Source organism: Rhyacophila brunnea, unplaced genomic scaffold (genome assembly GCF_057557595.1).
Source record: "Rhyacophila brunnea isolate RB1 unplaced genomic scaffold, BYU_Rbru_1.0 scaffold_15, whole genome shotgun sequence".
Lineage (NCBI taxonomy): Eukaryota > Metazoa > Arthropoda > Insecta > Trichoptera > Rhyacophilidae > Rhyacophila > Rhyacophila brunnea.
In genome coordinates this window covers 37,082,626-37,110,369 of record NW_028232806.1, presented here as the reverse complement: position 1 = coordinate 37,110,369, position 27,744 = coordinate 37,082,626, and the positions used below count along the sequence as shown (strand labels likewise).

The window sequence follows — 27,744 nt, the reverse complement described above, 5'->3', positions numbered from 1 at the left end:
TTTTAAATTTGGCATTACGACAATAAAAGGTTTATATTATTATTTATTATTTTATGATTTTTTTCTCCTATTAAACACCGAATAAAAAAATTGTTAATTCTCTAAACCTATTCACATGGTGAAGTAGGGTATTAAAATATGTAAGCGTGACATATAAATATACATTTAATTATACTTAATGTTTGTAACAAACATTTTTTTTTAATATACCTATGCTGTTCTCACTAGCGTAATTGAAAAAATATATGAGCAATTTTAAAGACAGGAGATAGTGCACTAATTAAATTTCATTAAATTTTTACAATTTAATAATATGTATTTCATAAATACATATTTTTTAGATTTATATTTTCATTAAGTGCGTCCTAATATAATATATAATATATTTTTTAGATTCATTTTTATCATAGGAAGGTAGTTATAATATGGGTCAAGATTGTAGTAAGCTATATAATTATCTAAACATTAAAATCATTACCTATTGAATATTTAATGAAAAACAAAACAAAGATGAAATGAGGCGTCTAATTCTAAAAAGCGATAAGTCCACATTTGATCAAAATCGAGAAAAAAATATGCACGTATTCTTTGTATAATTTTACACAATATGTATTGATCTATAAATTCCAAAACGCGACATAGCCCTATGAAAAAAAAATATTTTAAGTCTCGATTTATTACAAAAAGCGCCAAGTCCGTGTTTCATATTATTTAAAACTTGGTTGATTTCGCGCGTGTTTAAGTCAACCAATAAGGGAACGTTTAATATTGAAAAGGGCGTCTCCCATGCTGTAGCATCTGGAAAACTCATGACAGTACCACGGAAATTTGTGCCTTATGCGTAATAAATTAAAAAGTGAGGTACAAGTAGCGCTACGTCCAATTTTATTTTGCCTATATTTATTACATTTAAGAGTTTATCGGCTGAAACAAATTGCCATTTGGTTCTTATTTCGACATAGAATACAACGGAAAAAATAATCTCTCGTTAAAACGAATAATTGAAGTTTGAAACATAAAACGTTGTTTCCCCAATATATTGATTTGTGGACTTGTCGCTTTTTCTAATTAGACGCCTCAAATCTTCTGATAAATAATTATTACAAAGAAATGTAGCCATTTTAATAATGTGACAGGATTGTAAATGAAGCACGTAGAAGAATCTTGTTTACGAAAACAAAATTAAATATATGCGTATTGTTAGATTACAAATGAATGGTTAATAATAAAAGTTAACAGTTGATGGTTAATTAATGAAAAAATATTGTAATATATTTAGACAGCTGTGAGATGACCTCCATTTTGTTTTTGTGGAAAGTTCCATTTTAGCATTAATTATTATATAGTGTCACTATTCCTTCTATTGCTCATAGAGATTATTCAAGAAATCACAACATCGATATCCATACAAATCATCCAACTTATTTTCGACGGGATCACATCAAAACACTGGCAAAAAATTATTACACATCACTCAAATCGCCGCTTGAAAAATATGTCGACGAAATAAAAAAAAGAAACAGAATTTTGCATCTATTTTTAAATGTCTATGGCACACGGGAGCTGTCAAAAATATCAAAATAACCGACAGCTACGTCTCATTCTATAACCGCAAAGTGTAAACTATTATGTCTACATCTCACTCTTTCATTAATCCATAGAAATATTCCTGGATGGCTCAAAAAAGGAGATACGTGTATATTTTGTATCTCTTTTCCACTGGGTAGAGTCAAACTTCACTTCCGACAAATGTCAGTTTCTGCATTAATTTATCGCACGAGTTTATGGCGAGCAACTTTAACGGAGACCTTTCCTAAGGCGCTCTTGAGGGCTGCGGCGGCTTCTTCGCTTGTTGCCTCCTTCAGACTCTGCCCGCACACTGATATCACAATGTCTCCCTTTTGAAGTCTTCCGTCAACTTCGGCTGCTCCCCCATGAACCTAAAAAGATTATAATGTTATTTAAATTTCTTAGATTTATTGTAAAGCCCAAATAAATAGTCCTCAATGATCAGTTATGTCCGGCATTCAGTGAAAAGGGGCAACAGGGTACAACCTTCGTGCCTTGCTTAACTGACCATCTGCCCGCAAACGCTAAATATTGCTGAATGTCAAACACAGATGATACAGGACTATTTGTACATTTTAACACTATCCATACATCAATAATTCTCAAACTGTTGCGTGTGTATCCCTAATAGTACGGGAAAGATTTGATGTGGTAAGTGTTTAATCTTTTTTACATAATATTTGATATTTTTGTTCTAATACTTAATGATCCTGAAGTGGAGATGGTAAGACTACTTCACTTGAAGAAAAAATTATCACTGGACAATTAATCTTATCATCTAGTGGTACCCAAGAGATATTAAAAGACCAAGAGCCTGCTAGATCTATGAGATAATCAACTTTAGCAGAAGTGCAGAGCAATGAAAAACTAAAGAAGAATGGACACAGCAAGAGAGACTTCCATTAGTGAGTGGGTTAAAAGTGGTTGAATGACCTAATGATAATAAGTCAACATCCTCCCTCAATTCTAAATGTTTTTGTAAAAAGGTGGGTACGCTGGATGTTGTAGGTTTGGGACACACTGTCCACAATTATTAGTCTGGTGAAGGAAATATTTTTTTGATGATGAGCTGTCAGTGGCCAAAACTGCTTATTGGATGGAGGCAGCGCTCGAAATGGAAAAGTTTACGAACTGGAGCGCTCGAAATTTTCTGAACATTTTATTATTTATTTAACATAGTTTGTTATCAAATTTTATGTGTATTTTATAAAAATAAGTGTGTTATATTTTTTTTGTTACGTGGCCTATAAAAATAGCTTAGGGTCAAATTATTTTTTCCACGAGACGGAGTGATAATTTTACTGATTTCACGAACTGGAACGGTGCTCCGGTCCATTTCGAGCCCTGGATGGAGGTAAATGCCTACACACTTCGAGACAGCGATTAATGTGTTTATTAAAACTTACAGTAGACTGTAATACCATGTGCCTACCGCATGGTAAATTCTTAAATATTAAATTTGTTTGGAAAATTATAAATCTGTTTTATTTCTCCAAAGTTATGGTTACAGAACAATAATTTGATAATATTGAATGACTTGTATCTAAGGAATAGTAAATCAATTTCTACTTTACATAGCAAATGCATTGTATTAGGTTTGGAAATTTCGCAAAATTACATTATTTTTCACAAGTCAAGATTTATAATAAATTATTTAATAATCGTTTAGAATTAAGTCTTCGCAACTGCTCACCGTGTTTTCTTTGGTACTCTGATTTTAAATATCGTAACCAAATACGATATAGTGATGTCCCCATAATTACAATCAAATACATTAATTTTATTATAAATACATAGGTGTGCTGATTTTACAACTATATAAATAAGAAATAGGTACATATTATTTGACAGGTCGTACCAAGTCAGATATGTAGACTCCTGGAGGCGGTTTCTTGGCCATGACTGCGAGTCCGATACCTTTGCCCGGCTTCTTCACGAGGTCCACCTCAATCTCGGTGAAAGCGGGTGGATCTGAACGCAGGACTGTCATTCTCATCTGAAATTCGAGATAAAAATATACAATATGTTTTATGACTAAATTGAACTAATTCTAATATTGAAGATCAAACACTGTCCCCTATATTAAACATGAAGCGTGTAGAAAAATCATAATGAAAACAAATCTGATTCTTTTACCAACTATACCTGAAACCCTATTCTAGCAGTCGTGTTTACTATTAACACGAAATGTAACACTTATATACATAATAAGATTATGGACCAAAGGTGTTAAAACATGAAAGTGAAGCAAAATAAAGGACCTCTGTAGGTAAGTCTATTCTTAACAGTTATCACTTTAGCACATTTCCGTTATAATCATTGGTCAAAATTGGCACGTTAGGAATTCTTTACACTAAACGTGATTAAATGGATAGCGGCGGCTATCTTTAATTCTTGGTAGATAATATGTCGGTCAAATTCGGATATGTTCGTGCAGCTGAACCCAAGCAGATAAGACCGAACACGAGCGGATAAAGCCAAACTAGTGCCATCTAATCGGTAAAACTTTTATTAGTCTTGTCATATGGTTTTGGATCTCGAATGTCGAAATGCGCGAAGTTTTTTTTAATAAACATTAAACCTTTAAACTTCAAACAGTCAACATAACCTACAATTTTGCTAGTCATGTCAGCCGGACGCGGACATGTTGACGTAATTATTTTTTGAAACATTCTTGCATCTCAATTCTCAATATGTAAAATTGACGTACTCTGTCTTATTCTCACGTTAGCACGCCCAATAGAGGCGCAGTTATAAGATATCAACTTTTGACAGTTCAGATGGTTAACATTTTTACATAATTAACCGCTGGAATACGTAAAGTGATAAATGTATATTTATCACAATTAGCTCTTTCTCGATGTTAAGTGATATGTTAGAATAAGCCTACTGATCTACCTAACCGATTAGGTTAACAACAAGAGACTTTGCATTGCAGTTTCATTTGAAGAGAACTTCACAATTCTACTATGCGATATAATTGTTAATTTCCTGGGTTAAATGACAATCTGTCACAATGACTAGATGAGCAACAACAACAAAATTACATCCGAGTAAGTAAATGGCGTTCACAATACAGGTATTAAAAAGTGGCAGCTATTGCTTGAGTTAGGAATATCAGCTTAGTGGTGTTAATATCTGTGCAGTTTACTAACTTAAGCATGTTTCATTTGTTCAGCAAGTGCATTCAAATGTCATACCTAATAGAAATTGTCTATTATATATGGCTCATTTTATATAGGTAGTTTAAATTCATTTGTATGACTATTGAATCGGTACCTTAGAGCTAAAAGTGCAGAAGTCACATTGAGTTAAGTATGCATATTTAAATGTGTATTCATGTTCTCTTAATGCTGATGTCCAATGTCACATGGTTTTCAAAATACTTACTTCTAAAATGACAGTAGTCCAATTATTATACTTTAGAGCTGAAAGAGTGGATGTCCAATTTAAGTCATTATTGCTTTAAGCTATAGCAAAAAGATTAATTGCAAAAGTGTGCAAGTCCAACATACGGAGTTTTAGTCCGAACGCGAGTGAATATTTTAACTAGATTAGATTAACTATGTTAAAACTGCTATCTTGCAAAATATTGAATATGTGACTTCCAGAGTTTCACCTCTAAGGTACAGTAATTATTACTATAGCAATGTTAGGTGCTAAATTTCGTGTTAACAGCATGTATGACTGCTGGAATAGAGGTGCTGGAAAATTTTCCTTGTATTTCAGAGATACATCTGATATGGTAACCAACAGGATCATTGTATCAGCAAAATCAGATAGTGGGGCACATCCCTTAGTAATTGGTGTTAAGATATCATGTTTGATGGCTCACCCTAGGAACTGTTTGCTTAATTATTGAAAGTGCTTTCTCGTGCTTCATTTCTGGAGTGATTTTGACACCGTTGCAGTCCAGGATCTGGTCTCCAGGCTTTAAGCGGCCGTCTTTTGCTGCTTTTCCATCAGGGTATACTTCCAGGATGACCATACCTCCCTAGAAAAGAGAAATTAAAAGTATATAATTGTAATCCTACACTATTATTATATTATAAGTAATAAACCACATCGTAAGATAACGGACAAGAGAGAGTGGCAGGAAGATTGACAGCAATAATTTAATATGACAGAAGCAACATAAACACTGTCGGCGACAGTGACAATAGACAGTGTAAAATTAACTCCAATAATTCTTATTGATGGGAAAAAATGATATTATATTGCCCTCTAAAGTCATTTTATTGAGATATGTGAAGTCACACAAACAATAATTGCCGGCTGTATACTATTACATAACAAATTGTTTTATGCCTCTCATAGTTCATGAATCTTACTATACACACCAGTTGATAAGACAAACTTATGTTTCCTAGTTGTTATTTTGTCAAGTCAGTCATACCAATCGTCCAGTCATCCTGGAATCCATATGGAGACAGAAAATCATTCTAGTATTGGTCCATATTATATCCTCTGTAGCACATTTCCCTCGAATAGGTTGACCCTTAACCCGTTAGGGTGTTATGTTTTTGCAATAAACATATTTATTATATATTTTTGTATGAATGACATTTTATATAAAAACTTGCAGTTTTCTACAGTGGACAAAATAGTTACAGGCTTTAGTTATAGATGCCACTGTTAATTTATAATAATATAATAAAACATTCAATTTTATTGATTACTATTTTAACACGATTCCTTATTCATGTATTTATTATAATTATTGTATTTATTGTAATTTAAGTGTGTATATTCAAGTGGCTATACTCTGTATTATTAACATTTTAATATGTTGCCGTCCCTAGCATTTAACAAGTAGTTTAATTTACTTCCTTAAGATGTAGTGTGCAATGCAGTGCATATTAATTTGAGAAAATAACTTACGGTGAGTAATGTGTCCTGCCCACCGACGACATTGATTCCTAATGGTTTACTTTCAGTACTTATATCTATGAGATTATCTTTTCCTGTGACAATCGCAGCCGTGGACGGGTCGGCTGGTGGTTCAGCTGAAATTAAAATAAGAAAATTTATATACCTACATTATAATGAGGATTTGAATTAAATAAAGGCGTGAATACAAGCCTGAAAATGTAACAGAAGCAAGGTTAGTCAGTTTTTTAGAGTAAGGCTTATGTGTTTTGTCGCAAGACCAGACGATATAATAATATACGAAATGGTTTCAACATTTTGTTGAGCCCTTTTTACATTATGAATGATGTCGATAGGTTATAATGTTATAATATTAATTTGGCACTTAAGAACTTATTTCATTAAAATGTTTTTCATTAACGATAAGTTATAAATTTTTTTAAGTTTTTTCATATAAGTAAGTATGATTTTTCATAATATTATATTCTACATCAACTCATTTTCAAGAATTGAGGAGTGAATTGATAACATTCACATCGTACATTGTGCTCGGCCGGAAGTAGAATCTAACGTTATTTAGGCCAGTGTTTCTCAACTGGTGGTTCGTAAATTTTTGACATATGATAAAAATTACAATAAAATCTTCAAAACCAGTGCACCTGCAATGTTTGTGCATTGTTTTTTTTGTTCTTAAAATATATTAATGGTTTTACATGATGAACTCGACGGTTACCATATAAATAATATTTTTTATTTCTGTGTTTGTGGTTTGCAAAACGTTTCTCCTATTTTCAGTGGTCTGCAGGTGTAAAAAGCTTGAGAAACAATGACATTGAGCGGCGTGCGCAACTCAAACGTATAACCGTGTTATTCAAGTCTTTTTACCTTGATTCAAGCTAATCTTCCGCTCCAATCATCGAGTTGGATCAGGTCATAATAAAAATGTATCTGTTTTACTCACGACTCCATGATAAGATTCAAATTAGAATTCTAATTCTAATTTATTTATTTTACACATTATTATAATGAACACAACCAATTATAAATTTGAAGCGTTCACGACATGACATAAAATAAGTGTTAACAATTTTTAAAATAAAAATACAGAGAAATGTGAGTTAATAATACAATAAGTAATAAAATAAGAAATAAAATAAGAAAAGAAATAAAATAAAATAACAAAAATAAAAGTAGAAGGAAGCACACAGAGTGAACTTTGATAGACCATATCTTAAAAACTTATAAAACAACGTCCACCTAAATTCACCATCACGTAAGTGGAATATATCAACATCCGAAGCGATTTCATTAAACATGGTTATTGCCCTCCCAATTAGCATTACTTATGGCTGGTTAGTTCTGCACCTTGGGAGAACAAACAACGGATGCCCTCGATTCCTAAGGTAATTATCAGAGACACAAGCCAACACCACCTAGAATGGTAGAATTCACATTTACGCCGCGTATAAGCCTGAAAAAATATGTAGCTAAATAAAGATCCCTTCCAAATTTTAAGCTATAGTATGTAAGCATACCTAAGAGAAAGTCAGTCGGATACAGCCACGGATAATATCCATACAGCCGAAAGTAAAGGAGTCTCAAAAATTTTTTTTGGACTCCACTATAAAGCCGTAATTTAACTGATGCGGGGCCCAAACAATAGACCCACTCTCAAGTCTGCTTCTAACTAAAGAGTTATAGAGAATTTTTAGTACCGTAACATCCGAAAAGACCCTGGAAGTACGCAAGACAACGCCCAAATGATTCAAAATGATATGTCTCGCCGTAGTAGATGGGAGTCGTCCAGTGTGGCTAATTAGGGCTTCTATGCAGTACTACATGCGGAATAGATAATAATATGTTATAGGGTACCTTTGGCGGGAGAGGCGAGGGATTTTCCGGCTGGGGTGTTGGGTCTCGACACATGTCCCGGCGTAGTGTTGCCGGCCTTTAGGGTTGCAGGAGTGGGTGCTCTCGCGGCCCCCGGAGTAGCAGGGCCCACGCCTGGAGGCGGAACCGTCCCCGCAGGTGCATTCTCGTCTTTCTTGTTGGGGTTGCAGACAGTCAGTACCACTACGCCTTCGGTTTTCTTCAGCATGGAAGCAGCCTGGAAAAGGTGTTCAGCAAATGAATGAAGGTGTTCTTAAGCTTGGTAATTAACCAATCGTTGTTGTGATCAAGAGATTGATTATATTAATGAACTGATAGACTGGACTCGAGTGGAATGACGGTTGACTATGTCGAATGAAGGACTCGTGACGATAGCAGTGCGTCGCGTGATGGACTCGATGAGTGAGTAAGAATTCATGGAGTGTCCTTCCAATTTATACAAATGCAGTGGATATATTACAAGAGATATTGTCGCAAATAACAAATCATAAGAGACCCTACTGATCTAGTTATGATTGAGAAAATGCTGACCATCATTATCGCTCTATTGTTTTGTTTTGATAACAAAACATACATAATATTAAAGTGTGTCACTCATGATATGATTGCTACAAAAGTTATCATTCCATATTTTTTCTTAAATGGGAAGGGACGTCTAGAAACAATGACCGGGTCTGTATATGAGTATTATTAATATATTTTGCATCTGACGTCGAATGGTTTCAGCAGGATGGACCCACTGCGCACACAGTGATAATGGAGTTTCTACGAGAACATTTTGGTAAATGATTCATTTCGCTTTGATTCCCCATTAAACAGTGTTGACGAACCCTGCCTAGTAAGTAATAAGTCATATTTTTTGAAGCCACTTAAAGGGCCTGCGTATTTATTCTATACACAAGACTACTTTCGGCCGCTAAAACAGCTATCTAGAGTAGAAAAGTATCAAATTATTAGCACTTATTGTAATAATTACAATACGTTAGTTGTAATTTGTTACAATAAGTGCTATGTTTCAATAGCACCTCTCTTGGCTATGATAAATTTCAGAACGAGATAGTTAGTTTTGACTGTTTAGACCGCTAACTTTACTGTAATTGTTACAATAAGTTTTAATATTTCTTTGACACTTTCCTACCCTAGTTAGCAGTGGCGAAGGGTGGTGGTAGGGTGTTACAATTTACAGATGGTGATGGTTAGTTTTTTTTTTTAAATTCAATTAAACAATGCGAAAACCATGCCTTAATAGATCATGGTCAAAAAATAATTGTTTACCTGTAAAATATAATAATGAATTAAAAAAATGAGCCAACAATATGTGTAATATGTATATTTAATCCAACGAAAACAAATAAGTATGAATGAAAAAATGCACACAATTTTGTCGTATCGCCCAAAATACACCAAAACTACTATAGTTTGATTTGGCAGGGTTTAATTAATTTTTAAAAAAACTAACCAACATCATCTGTAAATTGTAGTCTTTATTCAATAAAAACAAATACGAATGACTAAAAAAGTTTAATGTGCACTATTTATGACGGATCATAACAGGCTACCTCCACCCTTCGCTACTGTTAGTTAGCTGCTGTAGGGGGCCGAAAGCAGTCTTGTGTATAGAATAGATGCGCTGGTGTATGTCAACAAAAAACTCAAGCCGAAATAAGAAACTTAGAGCCAGAAACCTTACAAAAAATACAATTCCCTTTTATGTTTACTTTATTGACTATTTAAAATAATATTATCATACATAATAATATTATGTCCCTTGAATATGTAAAATTCTGATTTTCGAATAACAATAATTGTGTTTACCTTAGCAAGGTCAGCGGAATCATTAAACAATCCTTACCTGATGGCCCTGAAGAGGTGACCATTTTAATAACACTATTAATTACCCACTTGTTATAAAAGCGACTTAAAACACCTGTTTGACTATCTCATATTATGTGCATAAATAATAATATTGTTTATTTTATTTTCGGCATTTCAGTTTATCGCAAAGTTGGTGAAAAATATATATTTTTTTAAAATATAAATTAGGATCTTATCTATTGTGAATATGCTTACACTATGCAAATAATTTTAGCTGGAATTTAGGCACTTTTAAATTATAATGTTATGTAGTAATTAACATAGCACCCAAGTGACATTTTTGTGTCATCAAACTTTATGACACTTAAAATGTTATCTGATAAAAAATGCTAATAACGTCACCGTTTTAGCAAAATCATCTATGTGTCACTTTTATCAAAAATGACTTTTAAATACCAAGTCATTCCTTATTTTTTTCTCTATAGGCCAGTAAAATGATCTATGTGTTGGGTAAACTCGCTCCGAAGTTATTTCAAAAAATAAAAAACAGCTATGTGTAAGGTTCAAAAACCACGGTTCACAAAAACAACTATGTGTATACTATAGTAACATATAAGTAAGATGGTATTTTGATATCGAGAGTGTAATGTTTTTTTACAGTTTGGCTACACATAGTTTGTTTCTATGTTATATGCTATGCATTATGGTCTTGCACGACGGTTTGAAAGATGCTTTCTCAAAAACAGAGACAGGAAATATTCAATAATTTCTGGAAGATGCCTACATGGTCAATAGGGTATAGGCGAGAATTAATTTAAAAGTTGGATAAACAACTACAAACGTCTCGATGACAGTGGCCAATTGAAAGCAACAATGACAGGTAATAAGAATCTGACTGAAGATAAATAATTGGTAGTGCAACCAAAACTCAAAACGGAGAGATTTATGGAAAAATGTTACATTATGGTTGGATCTAATTCCAAAGTTCCCAGCCATTATTGCAGAGAAAATACCTCCAGGGTGTATGTGGAATCGTGTTTCCGATCCAAAATACAAATGCATGATGCATATAAAAAATGGTCTCTGGAAAATAGTCTCTGGAAAATGGTCATAAAGCAGCAGAATATACTCCAGTATATTTACCACCAAAAAATCAGTATCCACCAACCACGTAAAGATCAGTGTGCCATCACTGCCATCTGCTGTAGTTATAAAATGAAGAATGTTTCAGAAATGGAATACAATAGCCACATTATTAAAAAAAAAAAGATGCTAGAAGACCAAAAATGAAATGAAGGAGAGTACCAGAAGTATTACTGGACGGTTAGTAATCACAATGGATCTCCAAAGTGTGCTGCTATGTCCAAAACACAGGCACAAATGTATTATAAACAAAAGCTGCAACTACACAATTTCACCATATACATTCTTCATAATGTATCTTCTAATGAATTTGTCTCATCTCATCGAAAGCAGGACAATACAATGAAATAATTCTAATATCGGATGGGTGTGGATATCAAAACCGAAATAAATTATTCGCTACTGCTCTAAGTTATTTAGAGAGAAAAAACATCGAGATTCAACAGCTTTTTCTGGAAAAAGGCCACACCATGATAGAGGCTGATAGTGCACATGCCACCTAAGAAAAGTATTTTAAGCCTCCAATATATTCACCATCTGATTATATAGCACGTATGCGGCTAGCAAGACCAAAACAACCTTATAAAATTAATGTCATTGATTTTTAATTTTTAAGAATTATGGATAAGATTAAATCTGGATTAAGTTCAATCAGACCAGGAAAACGAATCGGAGATCCTGTTGTATATGATATTAAAATGTTACAGTATCTACCAGATGGAACAATCTTTTACAAACTCAACTTTATCAGTGCAACCGTTTGACTGCCTTTGTAATATATATAATGAATCATTGCCAATATCGCAGTCGAAATACATACATCTTCAGGAATTAAAAAGTGTAATAGAGAAAGATCACCACTATTTCTACGATAACCTAACATTTAAACCTGCTAATAGAAAGTAAACGAACTTATAAATATAACATCATCTCACTATTGCATTAATAATTAATAAAATGATATTGCAATTTATCACTAACGCACTATGTATATTTCAACTATTATTTATGTAACAGTTTTTCATGCATTTATTATTATTCACATTTTGATGAATAAATTAAACTATGTGTATTTACAAAACGGTCAAAACAACTTATGTGACATCACAAACTGTATTTTTATTATTTTTGTATTAAAAATAAAAGATTTTTGTAAACAAAATAATAATCTTAGACCATTTTCTGATTATAATAAAGCATTCTTCATAATTTTAATGTTTAAATGTAACATTATTTTTTTATTCAGTTTTATCCTTCTCCTGCACAATTTGAGAAAGTGCACATAGATGCTTTTGCTAAAACGGTGACGATAAATGAAAAAGAAGACTGGGTGTTTTTCCTGCTATTTGTATTTTAATGATATAATTAAATATTAATTAGATATTCAGAATATAATCATAATAGTTTCTAAATTTTACTTTATTATGCGGAATTGTGGAAGGAGTATTTTTTTTACCAGGGGCGACATTATGAATAAAAATGCCTAAAAACAATTAACGAATAAAATAAATTTATCGTATTATTATGCATAAGTCAGGCTTTCGGAGTGTGGTGAGATTCAGACCGGAGCCTGTTACATGGATTGATGCTTTGCCGGTTCCACTGTGACTTGTTATAAGACTGGTTTTGTGATTTTGTTTTATCACAATATGTCTTATTCTTACTATCGCCATAATATAATATATTATCGTATATTAAGACATGTTATATGTAAAGCGATTTGTTACTTACAGTGTCATAGTTGGAGCCCAGTAGTGTGTCTTTATTCACCGCCAGGATCATATCACCAATAGACAGGCCAGCCTATAAATTATAATAAAAAAAAATTAAAAACAACCATTAAAACGTTTATGAAAGAAGCGTTTTTAATCAACCGGTATCTGAAACACTAATGATAAACCTACAATAAAAAAAGATTTGAATATTTTAATTTTATTATTGAATATTTTCAGAGCGTTGGAGCGGAGCTCGGAGCAGGAGCACGGAGCACTGGAGCAATGGGATTTTACCCGGAGCACCGAAAATTTGTAGTGTTCCACTGCTCGGGATGTTTTTTTTTATTAGTATTATTAAATTTTCGTACTAAAATCCAATGAAAATACTAGTATATTTTGAAACTAAATAAATAACCTCACTTTTTTGACAGAAGAGGCATATAATGAGAGACGATTTGCTGCCGGATTTTGTTTGATAGAATTAATAATGAAAATGATGATTATCTTAAAACTACTTTTATTTAACATTTGTATAAGTACAAATAATAGTTATTAAAACTTTTTACCCGGAGCAGAGCAGACCCTGGAGCGGAGCCGGAGCAAGTATTAGGTCCCGGAGCGGAGCAACTCAAAAAAGGGTCTGATCCAACGCTCTGACAATACTGTGTAGTTAAGGTTTTTTTGGTACATTACGGTTATACCGGACACAGTTGGGTGAAAACTGGAAGCAGCGGGATGTAGCCCTCAACTAGACAAGAAAGCCTACAATGGGCGTGCTAGTAATCGGCAACCTTTTCTTATGTGTTTTCTGTGACTTTTACTAGTAGGTAGGGATTCTTACTATATTATTTGTTAGATTATTATCCACTTAGAGTAGTGATACATAACCGCGGTTTCGCGAGCGGTGACGTTTCGCAAACATTTTTGTGATAATTGTTAAAATTGAAGTAGATTTATGATTTTTTTGACGAATCGATCATTAAAAACACATCCGTAGTTTTTTAGTTAATTGTATTAAATTGGTTATTTCGTATTCCATTACTAGATGCCCCTAGGACTCGTGGTCATCTAGTTGTCTACAAAGGTTGTCTTCATTTTTCCTAACGACACATCCTGAGACACAGAGCCCATCACTGCAGTTTTAGGAAAATAGTTTCTCAATTCTGGCATTCCGATTGATTTCCTATCCGGTACAACAAAATATTTTGTTGTAGACTGTTTAGGATGAAAATGTGTTGTAACTTTCAATAGGTACGTTATATATAAAAAATAAACAGAAACTGTGCAACTAAGATCCGTGTTTTCACTCCATGTTAAGACGGTACTTCAGTGAAACGGCAAATAATTTTCAACTATAGGCGCGACGAAATTTTGGACTCGCTGGCAATCGGAGAGTGAACGTCGAGGTGTAAATACGTCAATTTGTTTCGTGATTGCGACGGGGGTATTAATTCTTAAATCGTGTAAAGATGACTAAAAACGTTACACATTTACTTGAAAAAGAAAACATGTCAATGAATATATTATTGGTGTTACTAATAGAACAATAAACAGAACATTAAATGGACGCATGTCTAATTTTTATGACAAATTATATTTCGTTCGGCACGCGTCATTTACACAATCTGCGCATCGCCTAGTCACGATCTTTTTAGACCGTGCCTCAGCTGAGGTATAGCCTTAATCCATCATCATCGGCACTACAACCCAATGTGGGTCTTGGCTGCCTCCAGGAAACGTCTCCACTCCCCTCTGTCTGCCGCAAGCTCCCTCCACTGCATTAGTCTCAGGGATGCTGTGTCTTTTCTATACAGTCCAGCCACCGCAGTCTAGGTCTCCCGACCCTCCTTGTCCCTTCTGGTTTGTTGAAGAAAAGCCTCTTTGGTGGATTGGGTGTCTTCCATCCTTGAGACATGGCCTGCCCAACGAAGTCGCCCCACTTTCACGTGTGAGACTACAGGGGGATCTTCATACAATGCATATATTTCATGGTTGTACCTTCCTCGCCACGTGCCATCTTCACATACAGCTCCGAAGACTCTTTTTAATATCTTTCTTTCAAAGATATCCAGCTTCCTCTCATCTTTTTTTAATAAAGCCCAGTATTCCGACGCATATGTTAATATGGGTCTGATGAGGGTTTTGTATAACTTTATATTAGTTTTCTTTGAGAGGAGTCTTGATCTAAAGTGTCCTGTAATCCGTAGTAAGATTTTTTTGGCAGAGCATTCCTTCTGCTAACTTCTTGGCTGATGTCGTTTTGAGGGGTAATGCATGATCCCAGATATATGAACTCGTCGACCCTTTCGAACTGATACGTGTCAATCGTGAGTGGTGAGCTTGAAGGAGCCTCACTTGCAGGCGTGAATTTTGTTTTTTCTTGATTGACCTGGAGTCCCATTTCTATGGCAGCTCTTTCCAGTGCGATAAATGCTGATCTTGCCACTGTGTCTATGTCATCAGCATAGCCAAGGAGTTGCACAGATTTATTGTTATCATGTTAATCCAGTGAATTAAAAAAAATGTCTGTTAACATGTGCTTGCTCTCTTGGATACGCAGGTATCAGTATCTACTTTTTTCAGGTGAAGTATAATATACACACTGATGGAGTACCTACATACAGGGGAAACTCTACATTAGAGGTAACATTAGGGTTCGTAGGGACCATCCCCACATCCGATACACGTCCGATATTTTTATCATTGTCATAATATACCTACTTAATTACATGAATTAATGAACTATTTAATTTATTTTATCTATCTAAACCTGTCGCAATTTTACATAGGTAGATATTTATTATTATTATAAAAATAAATAGATCAATGATTGCACATACTTATGTTATAACATAATGATGATTACGAGGTATTAAAATAATTAAATACGCCATATTTCACGGTTACACTTATCTAAAAATTAAGAAAGCTATAGCGCCTATTTGCCGCTGACCGGGGTCACTCAGTCCCATCCAAATCTTGTTCTACAAAGGATGTTATTGCATTAGTGTTAGTATACGCATACTGGGGAGCGAATCAAATAACCCCTAGGTGAGTGAAAACGCTCGCTGTATGTATTGTTCAAAACTGATAATGGTAAGTATATAACAATTATTATTACTTATTAATTAAGTTAATAATTTTAAGCACGATTGTTGGATGTGATTCAGTAACGACTCAGATAATCATACTATTAATTTTGAAAAAAATACTCATTTCCTAATTAGTAAAATCGTATTATTATAAGTAGCTCGGTGCATAATGTATAGTATGAGAAAGTATGTAGATATGTATATTTAATAATTAATGGCTAAACCCCACCACCTAGAAAGACGTCGAGCCGCCACTGCCTACATAATGTAAAAATAATAATTTATTAAAAATTAGTTAAAAAATAAATTAGAATTTGCACCTGTTCAGCAGCACTGCCTTCTTGGATATCCGATATGAATATTCCTTGTCCAACCTCAGCATGCCTTCCCTCTATGATCATTATCCCGAGACTCTGGGTCCCCTGGAAATTATAACATTCAATATCCAATTACATACGAAAATTAATTTTTATTTTTCGATAAATTTAATTATTTACAAAATATTATTATTCGAAATTTGCGTTTAGATACTGTATATGTAGGCATGTAATATTCGTCGTTAAAATATAATAATATATAGGGAGAGTATTTATTTTCTTCATGAGACGACGCTTACTTCATTCAATCTTTATTTACTTCAAAAGCTATGATCTATAATACCAACATATCATGGCTGTCCAATTCTATGCGGAGAATATAGATAGGAGAATATATCTTCAGAGAGAAATAGTTCTTAGATATTCGATAAACAGATTCGATACCAAATAGACATTGAAAAACTACATATACCTATGCATTTTTTGACATACGAATTCGTTTTTCTACAAATACAGCCGCGATTCTACGAGCTAAAAAGGACACAGTGTTGAAATAAAGGACAAATGGTTACCATTAGAAAAGGGCAGTTTGTAATATTGCGTTATTGCTTGAAGAAAACAGCCGACTAGGCATACAAATCTATCATTGCGATTCTGAACTATCACAGTGCATTCTGACGATTGTGTTAAATTTTCGAATATCATGCGGCGCCCTAAGGAATTTCTCGTGGCGACCCAGGTAGAGCTTGTGATTTTTCGACTTTTTTCATTTACGGAGATTCGAAAATTCTCGAAATCAAGAATGTTTTCTCGAGAAAGAGAGCCGGTTTTTTAATTTCTCGTGAATTCTCGAGATTCTCAAGAAATCGACAATACTACTTTTAGATCTTTCGGCCATTTTTTTACTGTCATTTTCTTAAGAAATTTCGTTCAGATTGAATGTAGAGAACTTTTTTTTAATCGACAAATCAAATTTTATTTTATTATAGGCAACTTGAGAAGTGACATATTCTCGATTTGATTCGAAATTAGAATTATCAAAATTTCTGAATATTAATTTCTCGAGATTCGAGATTAGCCTTTTCTGAGTATTTATCGGGAATTCTTGAGACATTTCACGATCACAACCTCTACACTACACTCAGGGCGCGACAACGCACACTTCGCCATTGCCATAACGAATTTAATAACATATAAGTACATCATTGTGTTGTTAATTTTATTTATCAACAATGTGACAATGTCCTAAGATGTAACATATTGTCACGGGTTGTAATATAAAATGTGGAAAAGTTACAAAAAAACGAAATATAATTAAATATCTCCGTGCTATTCCCAAAAACGAAATTTCGTATTAAAATTATTTAACACAGATACGTTATAATAATAATAAAATTGTGTTAATTATTTCAAACATCATGACTTTCAAAAATTAAATAACAGTCGTGTAATAAATTATGTAATATCACTTTGACAGTAAATTTATTATTCTGATAGATAATAATTACAAGATAAAAAGAACTATATACAACGTTTTTAAATTTTCTGTTGAATTATTATGCTCAATATGCCCAAACTTGTACTTGATATGAAGTAAATAGAAAACAAACAAACAAACAAATATAGAATACTGAAATGTCATTTTGATTTCCATAGTAACGCACGTATATATTAATAATTTAGTTGCTAGGACCACCCCCTTAGCAATCAATAATAGTCTTTTACTTTTTACGGTTTTTTTTTAAATAACTTTCCATACAAAACAGAATTAACTGAAAATGAATTCAATTCTGCTTAAAGATGGCTAAAAATATTAAAAAAATGCATTGGCATCGTGTTCTGATATATTCTAAAAGTTTCAAATGTCTAGCTAGTCGGGAAGTTAGTTAAAAATCGATTGCAAGATTTATACTGGACAAACAACCACCCGACAAAAAAGAATACGAGCTAATAAAAACGTTGTAAAATAGATTTTTCGCTAACGATATTAGATATTTAAGCACCTACTAACTATCAACCTATATTTTTTTAATAAAAATCAACGCTTTTTTAAATCTATACAACTCACGGATTTTTTTTAAAATTTCAAGTAAAAACTACTTATCTCGATAAGTTTCGTAATCAATTCTGCAAATTTAACCACAAACTTTTATGCAAGAAACGATGTTATGTCATTAAATTTGAAATATTATCTTTTATTGAGTAAATTTTGATGAGCCATAGTAATTACTAATTATACTATTTTGTCACAAATGAAAGTATTTTTTTACGGTGAATAAAAATATAATATATCTTACCTTCTTGATGGTGACGATTCTGACATTTTTGTATGATGAATACCGATTCTCATCAGTCTGAAAATAAAAGAAAGAAATATGTTAAAAAATCAACAGGTAACATCAAATTCACATCTATACATAATAAAAGTTAAGTATGTTCGGAGAGAAGTGGAAGCAGCTTGAAGAGGCCTTCATCCAGCAGTGGATAGATTCAGGCTGATGATGATGTTATAATTATTAGAGACCGGATTATATTATGCAATTGTATATTTAACCCATTCTCACCGGTTATTGCATATGTTACCTAAAATCTAGTAATGCATATGAAGCGCCTAGTTTCAAAGCCCCTAAAACGGTTTTTGAACATTTTTGAGTTTGATATGTAGTTAGATGGATATTTTTGTGACCTATATGATGGCCAAAGATTGAATTTTAAAAAACGCCAAAATTTGTCAATACGTATGATCAAAAATTAGGGTAAATTTCAAAACCCGCTAAAGTAGTTGGGTGTGCTTTTCAAATACCGCTAAAATGGAAAGCCAAAAAACTCTTTAGAATGCAACGAATTAAAAAATAAATACATAAAGTTCACAGATTTAATAGCTGATATGATTTTTTCTCATTTTTCTCAAAACTACTTAAAATCGTTTTGCTCATTTTTCTCAGTACGACCTATAATCGTTTTAGGTGCTTTTGAAAGTATGCGCTTCATATTTTCGCTACATTTACAATATTGTGTACTATCTATAAGGTATGGCCGGCCAAACCTATAGCCGCGCGTCTATTTTTTGGTAAGATAATATTATGAGGCCAAGAAAACACAGGCTCACGCGAGACAAGGACGGACGATACCGATCCGCATCGCTCTCGCCTACTGCAGTACTCCTCCAACTAGGAAATTAAATTACGCATGTTATATATAACCCAGGCATTGAATCTTTGTGTCAAATTGATAGTTTTATTAATGGGACGGGTGAACTATTGCCAGAAACCATAAGTGCTAACATAATACCCAAATTCAAATACTGCCCAGTTACTTCAGTGGATGTGGAACGGTCCTTTTCGACTTTTAAAAATATTTTGAGTGATTGAAGACACAATCTTACTACCGAACATTTGGAACAGTACCTGATTGTTAATGGTTACAAGAAAAAGTTAAATAATTGTCAATTAATAATTATCGTCGACACTTACTAATTATATGCTGATTTTGAAATAAAAAACTAAAAACTAATATTTTTTATTATTTAATGTTGCATATCTTGACACTTTTCATGCAAATTTAATGCTATACTTCAGCTGAGGCACGGTCTAAAACGATCGTGACTGCGTGACGTGAAGAATGTGCAAACGACGCGTGCAGAACAAAACATAATTTGTCATAAAAATTCAACATGCGTCCATTTAGTGTTATGTTTATTGTTCTATTTGTAATAATAATAATATAATAATTGACATGTTTTCTTTTTCAAGTAAATGGGTAACGTTTTTTAGTCATCTTTACACGATGTAAGAATTAATTCCCCCGACGCCATCACAAAACAAATTGACGTGTTCACAGCTCGACTATCGTTTTACGATTGCCAGCCAGTCCAAAATTTCGTCGCACCTATAGTTGAAAATTATTTGCCGTTTCACTGAAGAATGCTCTTAAGGCCATGCATTAGTTGAGGCACGGTCTAAAAAGATCGTTGCTAGGCGATGCGCGGATTGCGGGTGGCGGGTGAAAATGACGCCTGTCAAACGAAATATTATTTGTCATATAAATCCAACATACGTCCATTTTATGTTCTGTTTATTGTTCTATTAGTAACAATAATGATATATTCATTGACATGTTTTCTTTTAAAAGTAAATGGGTAACGTTTTTAGTCATCTTTACACGATTTTAGAATTAATTGACCCGTCGCCATCACGCAGCAAAGTGACGTGTTCCTGGGTCAACATTCTCTCACTGAATGGCAGCGAGTCCAAAATTTCGTCGCGCGTACAGTTGAAAATTATTTGGCGTTTCACTGATGCGTCACCTTAAGCATTTTCAAGCTTTTTACGTTGCATATAATCCGGTCTCTAGTTATAATAAATAAAAATCCTACATTGCCCTTGCGATAGATGCGGTCCTGTAGAATAAATGTTTAATTTTCGTAATGTAAGCGATGGCCGATGGAAATACCGTTGAAATAATGCTCATTATTATGTACTACGATTATAAATATTCATTAAAAAATCAGGTTTGCCTAATTATTTTAAATACATTGGAAATACATATTTTAATTAAACTGCTAGAGAAGTGAAAAACATTTGAATTTCAGGTATTCCAAGGATTAAGAGCATATATAAGTGAAACGGCAATAATTTTCAACAGTAGGTAGGACGAAATTTTTCACTCGTCGCCAATTGGAGACCGACTGTCGAGGTGTAAGCACGTCAATTTGTTTTGTGATGGCGTCGGAGGAATATACTCTTAAATCGTGTAAAGATGACTAAAAAACGTTACCCATTTACTTAAAAAAAAAACATGCCAATGAATATATTATTATTCTTACTAATATAACAGTAACATAACATTTAATGGACGCGTGTTGAATTTTTATGACAAATTATATTTCGTTCGGCTCGCGTCATTTGCACATCGCCTAGTCACGATCTTTTTTGACCATGCCTCAACTGAAGTATAGCCTTAAAGTGTTTTGATACTTCCTAATTATTTGTTTTATATTAAATCTAATTGATTGTAAGTTTACTATCTATTTTCACACATCATTTATTGCTGTAATGTAAATAGAATGGGTGGGCTATGTAGCAAGAATGGAATCATGAATACTAGACCGGACTTTCAGAGGTCAGTTTTGCAGGCCCAGACTCCGGTGTTTGATCGGTGTCAACGGAGATGATAGACCGGCTGGCGCAGACATATGGAGGATACTAGCCCATGGTAGAGGAAGTAGCGAAGGGTGGAGGAAGACTGTTAAGATCCGTCATAAATAGTGCATATTAAACTTTGTTAGTCATACGTATTTGTTTTTCTTGAATTAAGACTACAGTTTACAAATGGTGTCGATTAGTTTTTAAAAATCAATTAAACCCTGTCTAAACCAAACCATAATAGTTTTGGTATATTTGGGCGAAACGACAAAATTGTTGATACTTTTTCATTCATACTTATTTGTTTTCTTTGTATTAAGAATACATATTTTTTTTAAATTCATTAAACCTGCCTAAACCAAAACTATAATAGATAAAAAATATAACTCTATCTATAAAATATCTAAAGTTATGTATGATTTAATAACATAATTTTAGATACTTTATAGATAGACGAGTCTTTATGACTATTATCTATTATGGTTTGGTTTTTAAAGGGTTTAATTTAATTTTACAAACTAACCAACACCATCTGTAAATTGTAGTCTTATTTCAATGAAAACAAATACGTATGACTGACAAAGTTTAGTGTGCACTATTTATGACGGATCTTAACAGCCTACCTCCACCCTTTGCCACGGGTAGGGGTATATGGAGGAAATTCTTAAAGGAGGCTAGAACCCGCCCTGGAGGGTTGTTGGGCCACTTGTGATGATGATGATGAATGAAAGTAGTGATCTATCGTTCATACTACACATAAGAATGGTAAATAATACGACTGTTATACAAAGTTATTAAAGGCCAATTACATCAGTAATATCACCACTTAATTTGGCAACTCTGATGGAGACTGGAGAGGCCTACATCGATCAGTGTTGTGACAATTAGGGATTGCAATACCGAATGAAAATCTCACTACCTGTTTTTCGGTATTTATTATGGAATACCGGTATTAATACCGGTATTCGAACACAAGTACCTACTTATCAGTAAATATATAGCTATTACAATCTCTTTGAAACATTATTTTATAGAAAAAAACCTACATATTATCTACATTTATTACGGTGACATTAAAAATATGTGTTAATCACAATATTGTAGAATTGGTGATTTTTACCACGTTTTCCTTAGCTCGTATTCTTATTTGTCCGGTGGTTGTTTATCCAGTACAAATCTTGCAATCGATTTTTAACTAACTTCCCAACTAGCTAGACATTTGAAACTTTTAGAATATATCAGAACACGATGCCAATGCATTCTTATAATACTTTTGATTGAAAATTGTATGAAAAGTTACTTCGGAAGAAATCCGTAATCCAATCCACTATTATTGGTTGCTAAGGGGGTGATCCTAGCAACTAAATTATTAATATATACGTGCGTTACTATGAAAATCAATATAACATTTCAGTATTATATATTTGTTTGTTTGTTGCAAAATAGCAAAAAAAAGATTTCTTGACAATTGCCTTATTTGTCTTAAATTATTAATACATAGAATTGTCAAGTTTGTATAATTCAACAGAAAATTTAAAAACGTGGTATATAAAAAAATCTTTTTATCTTGTAATTATTTACAAATAATTTGAATATAGGTTGATAATTTCAACTAAAGCTCTCGAGAAGGCCAGTTCATTAAGTGTAAATAATCGCGGCTGCAGGCAAAGCTTCTTAAATTCATAACTTGTACAATCATCAATAATGTTATTATAGAATAATCGAACATTTGTCACGGATGTGCGTTATTTCGAAATAATATCAGTAGGTTAATTTATCGAGACAATTTTATAATTGGGTATATTTAATGAATTGTGTTTTATTGTTATTTCACATATGTCAATATTTTGCATTTTATCAGCATATAACTTATACATTCAATTGAATAGGAAATAGAGCAAAAACTAATGAAGAAATAACATCAATTAATTAATTGAGTTAGCATTTACTTGGCAGAATTCCATTTTAGAAGAAATGAAAATATAATTAATATTACATTCTACAGGGTTTTAAAAGGTTTGTCGATAGCTATTTCGGTTGTGACACCATTATCAAGACTATTCAGATAGGCCGTTTACTTTTCTAAAATACTATACGTATAGATAGAGACAGAATACATTTTCTTATTCGTTCAAACAATATTATACTTTGTATACTTATTATTAATTGTAATATTATTAATACTTTGAAAACCCTAAGTGGATTTTTAATGGGGTTGGGTTTTAAGGGTTTTAAAGTATTAATAATATTACAATTAATAATAAGTATACAAAGTCATAATATTGTTTGAACGAATAAGAAAATGTATTCTGTCTCTATATATACGTATAGTATTTAAGCAAAGGCAAACTGCCTATCTGAATAGTCTTGATAATGGTGTCACAACCGAAATAGCTATCGACAAACCTTTTAAAAACCTGTAGAATTTAATATTAATTATATTTTCATTTCTTGTAAAATAACATCAAATTCATCGTCAAAAACGTAAACGAGTATGGTTGCTTAATACCGAAAATTTCGGTATTTTGGATTTTTAAAACCGGTATTTCGGTATTGATAAATACTGGAATACCGGTATTGCAATCCCTAGCGACAATGATGAAATATGTTACCGTAAAAATAAATAGAGTACGCAGTAAAAATCATACGGGCGTAACATAGTAATAAATGAATAAGAATTATTATTGTTAAAATGAGTATCAATAATATGTAGATAATACAATATTGAGAGGGGGCCTGTCAACTGGCAAAATCAAGGTGATTTTGTTATCTCTCGTTACTGTCAGCTTTTGAACTCTGTGCAGATAATAGATAAACTTTGAATAACTCAGCTATCGACAACGATTTTTGACATTATATTCAATTTATCATTAACATTAAAAAAGCCAATCGGTCGCTATGGGTACGAGGCACATGTTGCCTATTGGAAGATTCCGGGTTCATAGGCTGACTTCATAATAGGTATATAATATATTGCAATCGCTGCTTTCTTCGATTGCAGTTGATAATCGTGTCCGGAAACTTGTACGTATGCAGTTCGCCGTATCACACTTTAACGCGAAATGTTGTATCGGAAATATATGGTCGCTTATTAAAGACCGTCCAACCTGATATAGTAAACATACTCGAAGCACTAACATAAAATTCATGTCTAAATAAAACACAATTTTTGTCAGTTTATACTTTACAAGAAGACAGCAAGCAGCAAACACACTTAACAGAAAGAAACACAAAAAATCGGTGTGTGTACTTATGTACGCGTATTAGAAGTTATACTTCTTTAGCGTAACAAAACAAAAAAAAAACTTGTGATAACCTAGAACTCGATTCTTCGACTAGCTCTTTATTATCTTGTTAAATTACACACTCAAGATTTTTCTTGTTTATTTCTATACACTTTAATTTATATTACTGAATTATATAATTATTTCCCGTTGTTTTTATTTTTAAAGTAACAACTGTCACTCTGACGTTTAATAGTTTTTTTACGTAATGAATTGCAAATAGCCGACAATAATAAATTCGTTGCCTAGGCAACGGAACAATTCTACTATAAAACCTGTGTTTGTATACAGCTGACCGATTCGCAGCTAACTTAATACTGTCGCGCACTTTCGTAACGGTGTGCACGCGCAGTTCTCAATTTCACTCTCTACCAAACGCCCCAAAAGAAGTATAACTTGAAAAGTTTAAATAAATAACTTGTAATTGAAATAAATTTGTCGTGTCATAATAACGCTCATATTCCGGTGGTTGTCAAACTCTCGCGGCGTTATCACTTCCAAAGTAGTCAACATTTGCGGAGCTCTTTAGGGAGAATCGAGAGCTCAGTATTTTTTGTTTCGTCACTGACTAAATATTTGGTTAAAAGTAAACCAAAAGTGCCCACAACTGATACTCGTAACAGTGATAACAGTGACTAGGATTTTAAATATTGTTTTAAGACTATAATATTTACAGCTTCTTCATAGACCTTGAATAGAGATTTTAAAATAAAAAATAGGTTGAAGTACCGCACTGTTAATGCTGTTATTTATAAAATTACGCGAACCTGATAAAAAGTAATGTTTTGAGCATTGATATACTACTAGATGAGGAGTTCCCATACAAGTATCTTTTTAAAAATGTACCACAAAAGATATTACGAATATCGTCTTATAATATTTCCTTGTGGGTATAATGCGTTAAGACCGTTAACATGGATTTCCGAATTTCACCCGTATTGCCCTGGCTGTAAAACTAAATTTGCGTTCTTGGAATAGTGACCCTAAGGGTTTCTGCAACCCAAAGCTTGCAAGCTACCAAAAAATCATGTCTGAGCGGACAGAGCAAGTCGTCATGTGCTGACTATTAGTTAGAGTAAGATGCAAGCTAGATCGGGCTTACTCATAATTATTGCCAGGTCGTTTTCGAAACAAATATTAAGTGAGCTTATATCGAGTCAAGTCCGCTGATATTAAAACAGTAAGTTTTAACACTGGCCGAGTCGCTGAAAATCGGGCGTCATTTTAATAAGCATATGATTCATTCAGTAGTATATCAATGGTTTTGAGTCAAGTTGAGGCGATGTAGTTTTGTATTTGGGAATACTTGACCGAAACAATTTTTATATTTCATTTTTCGTGTCGTTTTCGAACAAGCAACGTTCGATTGAAAACCGACAAATGCCTCTCCGTTAAATTTAAATAATTACAAGATAAAAAGAACCTTTTCTATACTTACCACGTTTTTAAATTTTCTGTTGAATCGTATAATATAATATATACAATTCTATGTATTAATAAATATAGAATACTGAAATGTCATTTTGACATTTCACATTGATTCCCATAGTAACGCACGTATATATTAATAATTTAGTTGCTAGGACCCACTTAGCAACCAATAATAGTGACTACTAAATATTACTTTTAACGATTTTTTTCCGAAACATACAAAACAGAATTAACTGAAAATGAATTCAATTCTGCTTAAAGATGGCCAAAAGTATTAAAAAAATGCATTCCCGTCGTGTTCTAATATATTATAAAAGTTTCAAATGTCTAGCTAGTCGGGAAGTTAGTTAAAAATCTTGGACAAACAAGAAAAAATCTGTACGGGAGAAACAAGAATACGAGCTAATAAAAAACATGGTAAAATCAAGCGGTCTGTTATATTGGAGTTGTTATATCGTGGTTTAACCAGGCTGTTATAATCATCCAATATGAGTAATTAACTAGTTTATCTTATTAACATACTTTGTAGGATTGAATTATTTGACAATTTAAGGGTTGAAAGTCTATAGGGTCTAAGTGCCAAACAATTCTATAACAAGTTTTTTACTTCAATACAATGATATTCTGAAGGGTCTAAGTTCCTAACTCTACCATTTTTGTCGCACAAATACATTGAAATATGAGCGGGGACTATGTGCCCATACATACCTCTCTACATAGAACGTTTCAATATTGTCCATGTTTAAATATTTTATTTTTTCTTTGTTTATTTTATCTTTAGAGTAATTATGTAAACTTATCATACAATACTGATGTTCTTTTGTAACTTTGAAAAAATAAACATGTAGGTTTTCATATAATATGTATTATTTTTATTCTTTTTTTTGTTATACGAGTATCTCAGTTTTACATTTTTGGCACTTAGACCCTATAGACTTTCAACCCTTCAATTATCGTAAAACAGGTATTTAACATAACTTAGCGCTATGAGTTTGGTACAAAAGTCCTCATTACATTGACTACATGTGTGGTTGAATGCTGAATCTTGTGAGGAACAGTATCTTGAGAAAGCTAAGCGGCAATACGTGGGGAGCTCAACCACACGCACTCAGGGTCTTAGCCCTTGCACTATGCAACTCGGTATGGCACAAGTCTACGCACACGAGAAATGTGTAAACCTGTCGGATCGTGACGGGGTGCTTGAAACATACGCCTGTCACCAAAGTTCGCGTGCTTTCAGGAATCCTCCCCCCCCCCAACCGACGCCAAACCGTAGCCCATGTTGAAAAGGCAGCCCAAGAGAGGGATCCGAGATACGTCATGGGTATCAAATGTGAAAAACAAGGCTAAAATCCAGAAAAGTTTTATGGCGACAACCATACCTCTGACCGTCCCACCCGAAGAAGATAGACTAATTAATTGGCATGGAAGGCGAACCTAGCTTCTGAGGGTCTCAAAGATTGGGTAAAGCCATC

General features: G+C 33.2%; 1 protein-coding gene across 1 annotated transcript in view; it reads right to left on the bottom strand.

Moving 5' to 3' along the window:
- Positions 1 to 381: 381 nt before the first annotated feature.
- Positions 382 to 27,744, bottom strand: part of LOC147075289 (multiple PDZ domain protein-like) — a 665,568-nt gene continuing 638,205 nt past the window's right edge. The window contains exons 26-33 of the mRNA XM_085942916.1: positions 18,708 to 18,755; positions 16,414 to 16,515; positions 13,018 to 13,089; positions 8,311 to 8,545; positions 6,451 to 6,575; positions 5,405 to 5,563; positions 3,428 to 3,565; positions 382 to 1,940 (exon numbers count right to left, since the gene is read on the bottom strand). Of these exons, the coding sequence (XP_085799042.1) occupies positions 1,770 to 1,940; positions 3,428 to 3,565; positions 5,405 to 5,563; positions 6,451 to 6,575; positions 8,311 to 8,545; positions 13,018 to 13,089; positions 16,414 to 16,515; positions 18,708 to 18,755 (1,050 nt within the window). The 3' untranslated portion in view covers positions 382 to 1,769. The remainder of the gene's footprint in view (positions 1,941 to 3,427; positions 3,566 to 5,404; positions 5,564 to 6,450; positions 6,576 to 8,310; positions 8,546 to 13,017; positions 13,090 to 16,413; positions 16,516 to 18,707; positions 18,756 to 27,744) is intronic.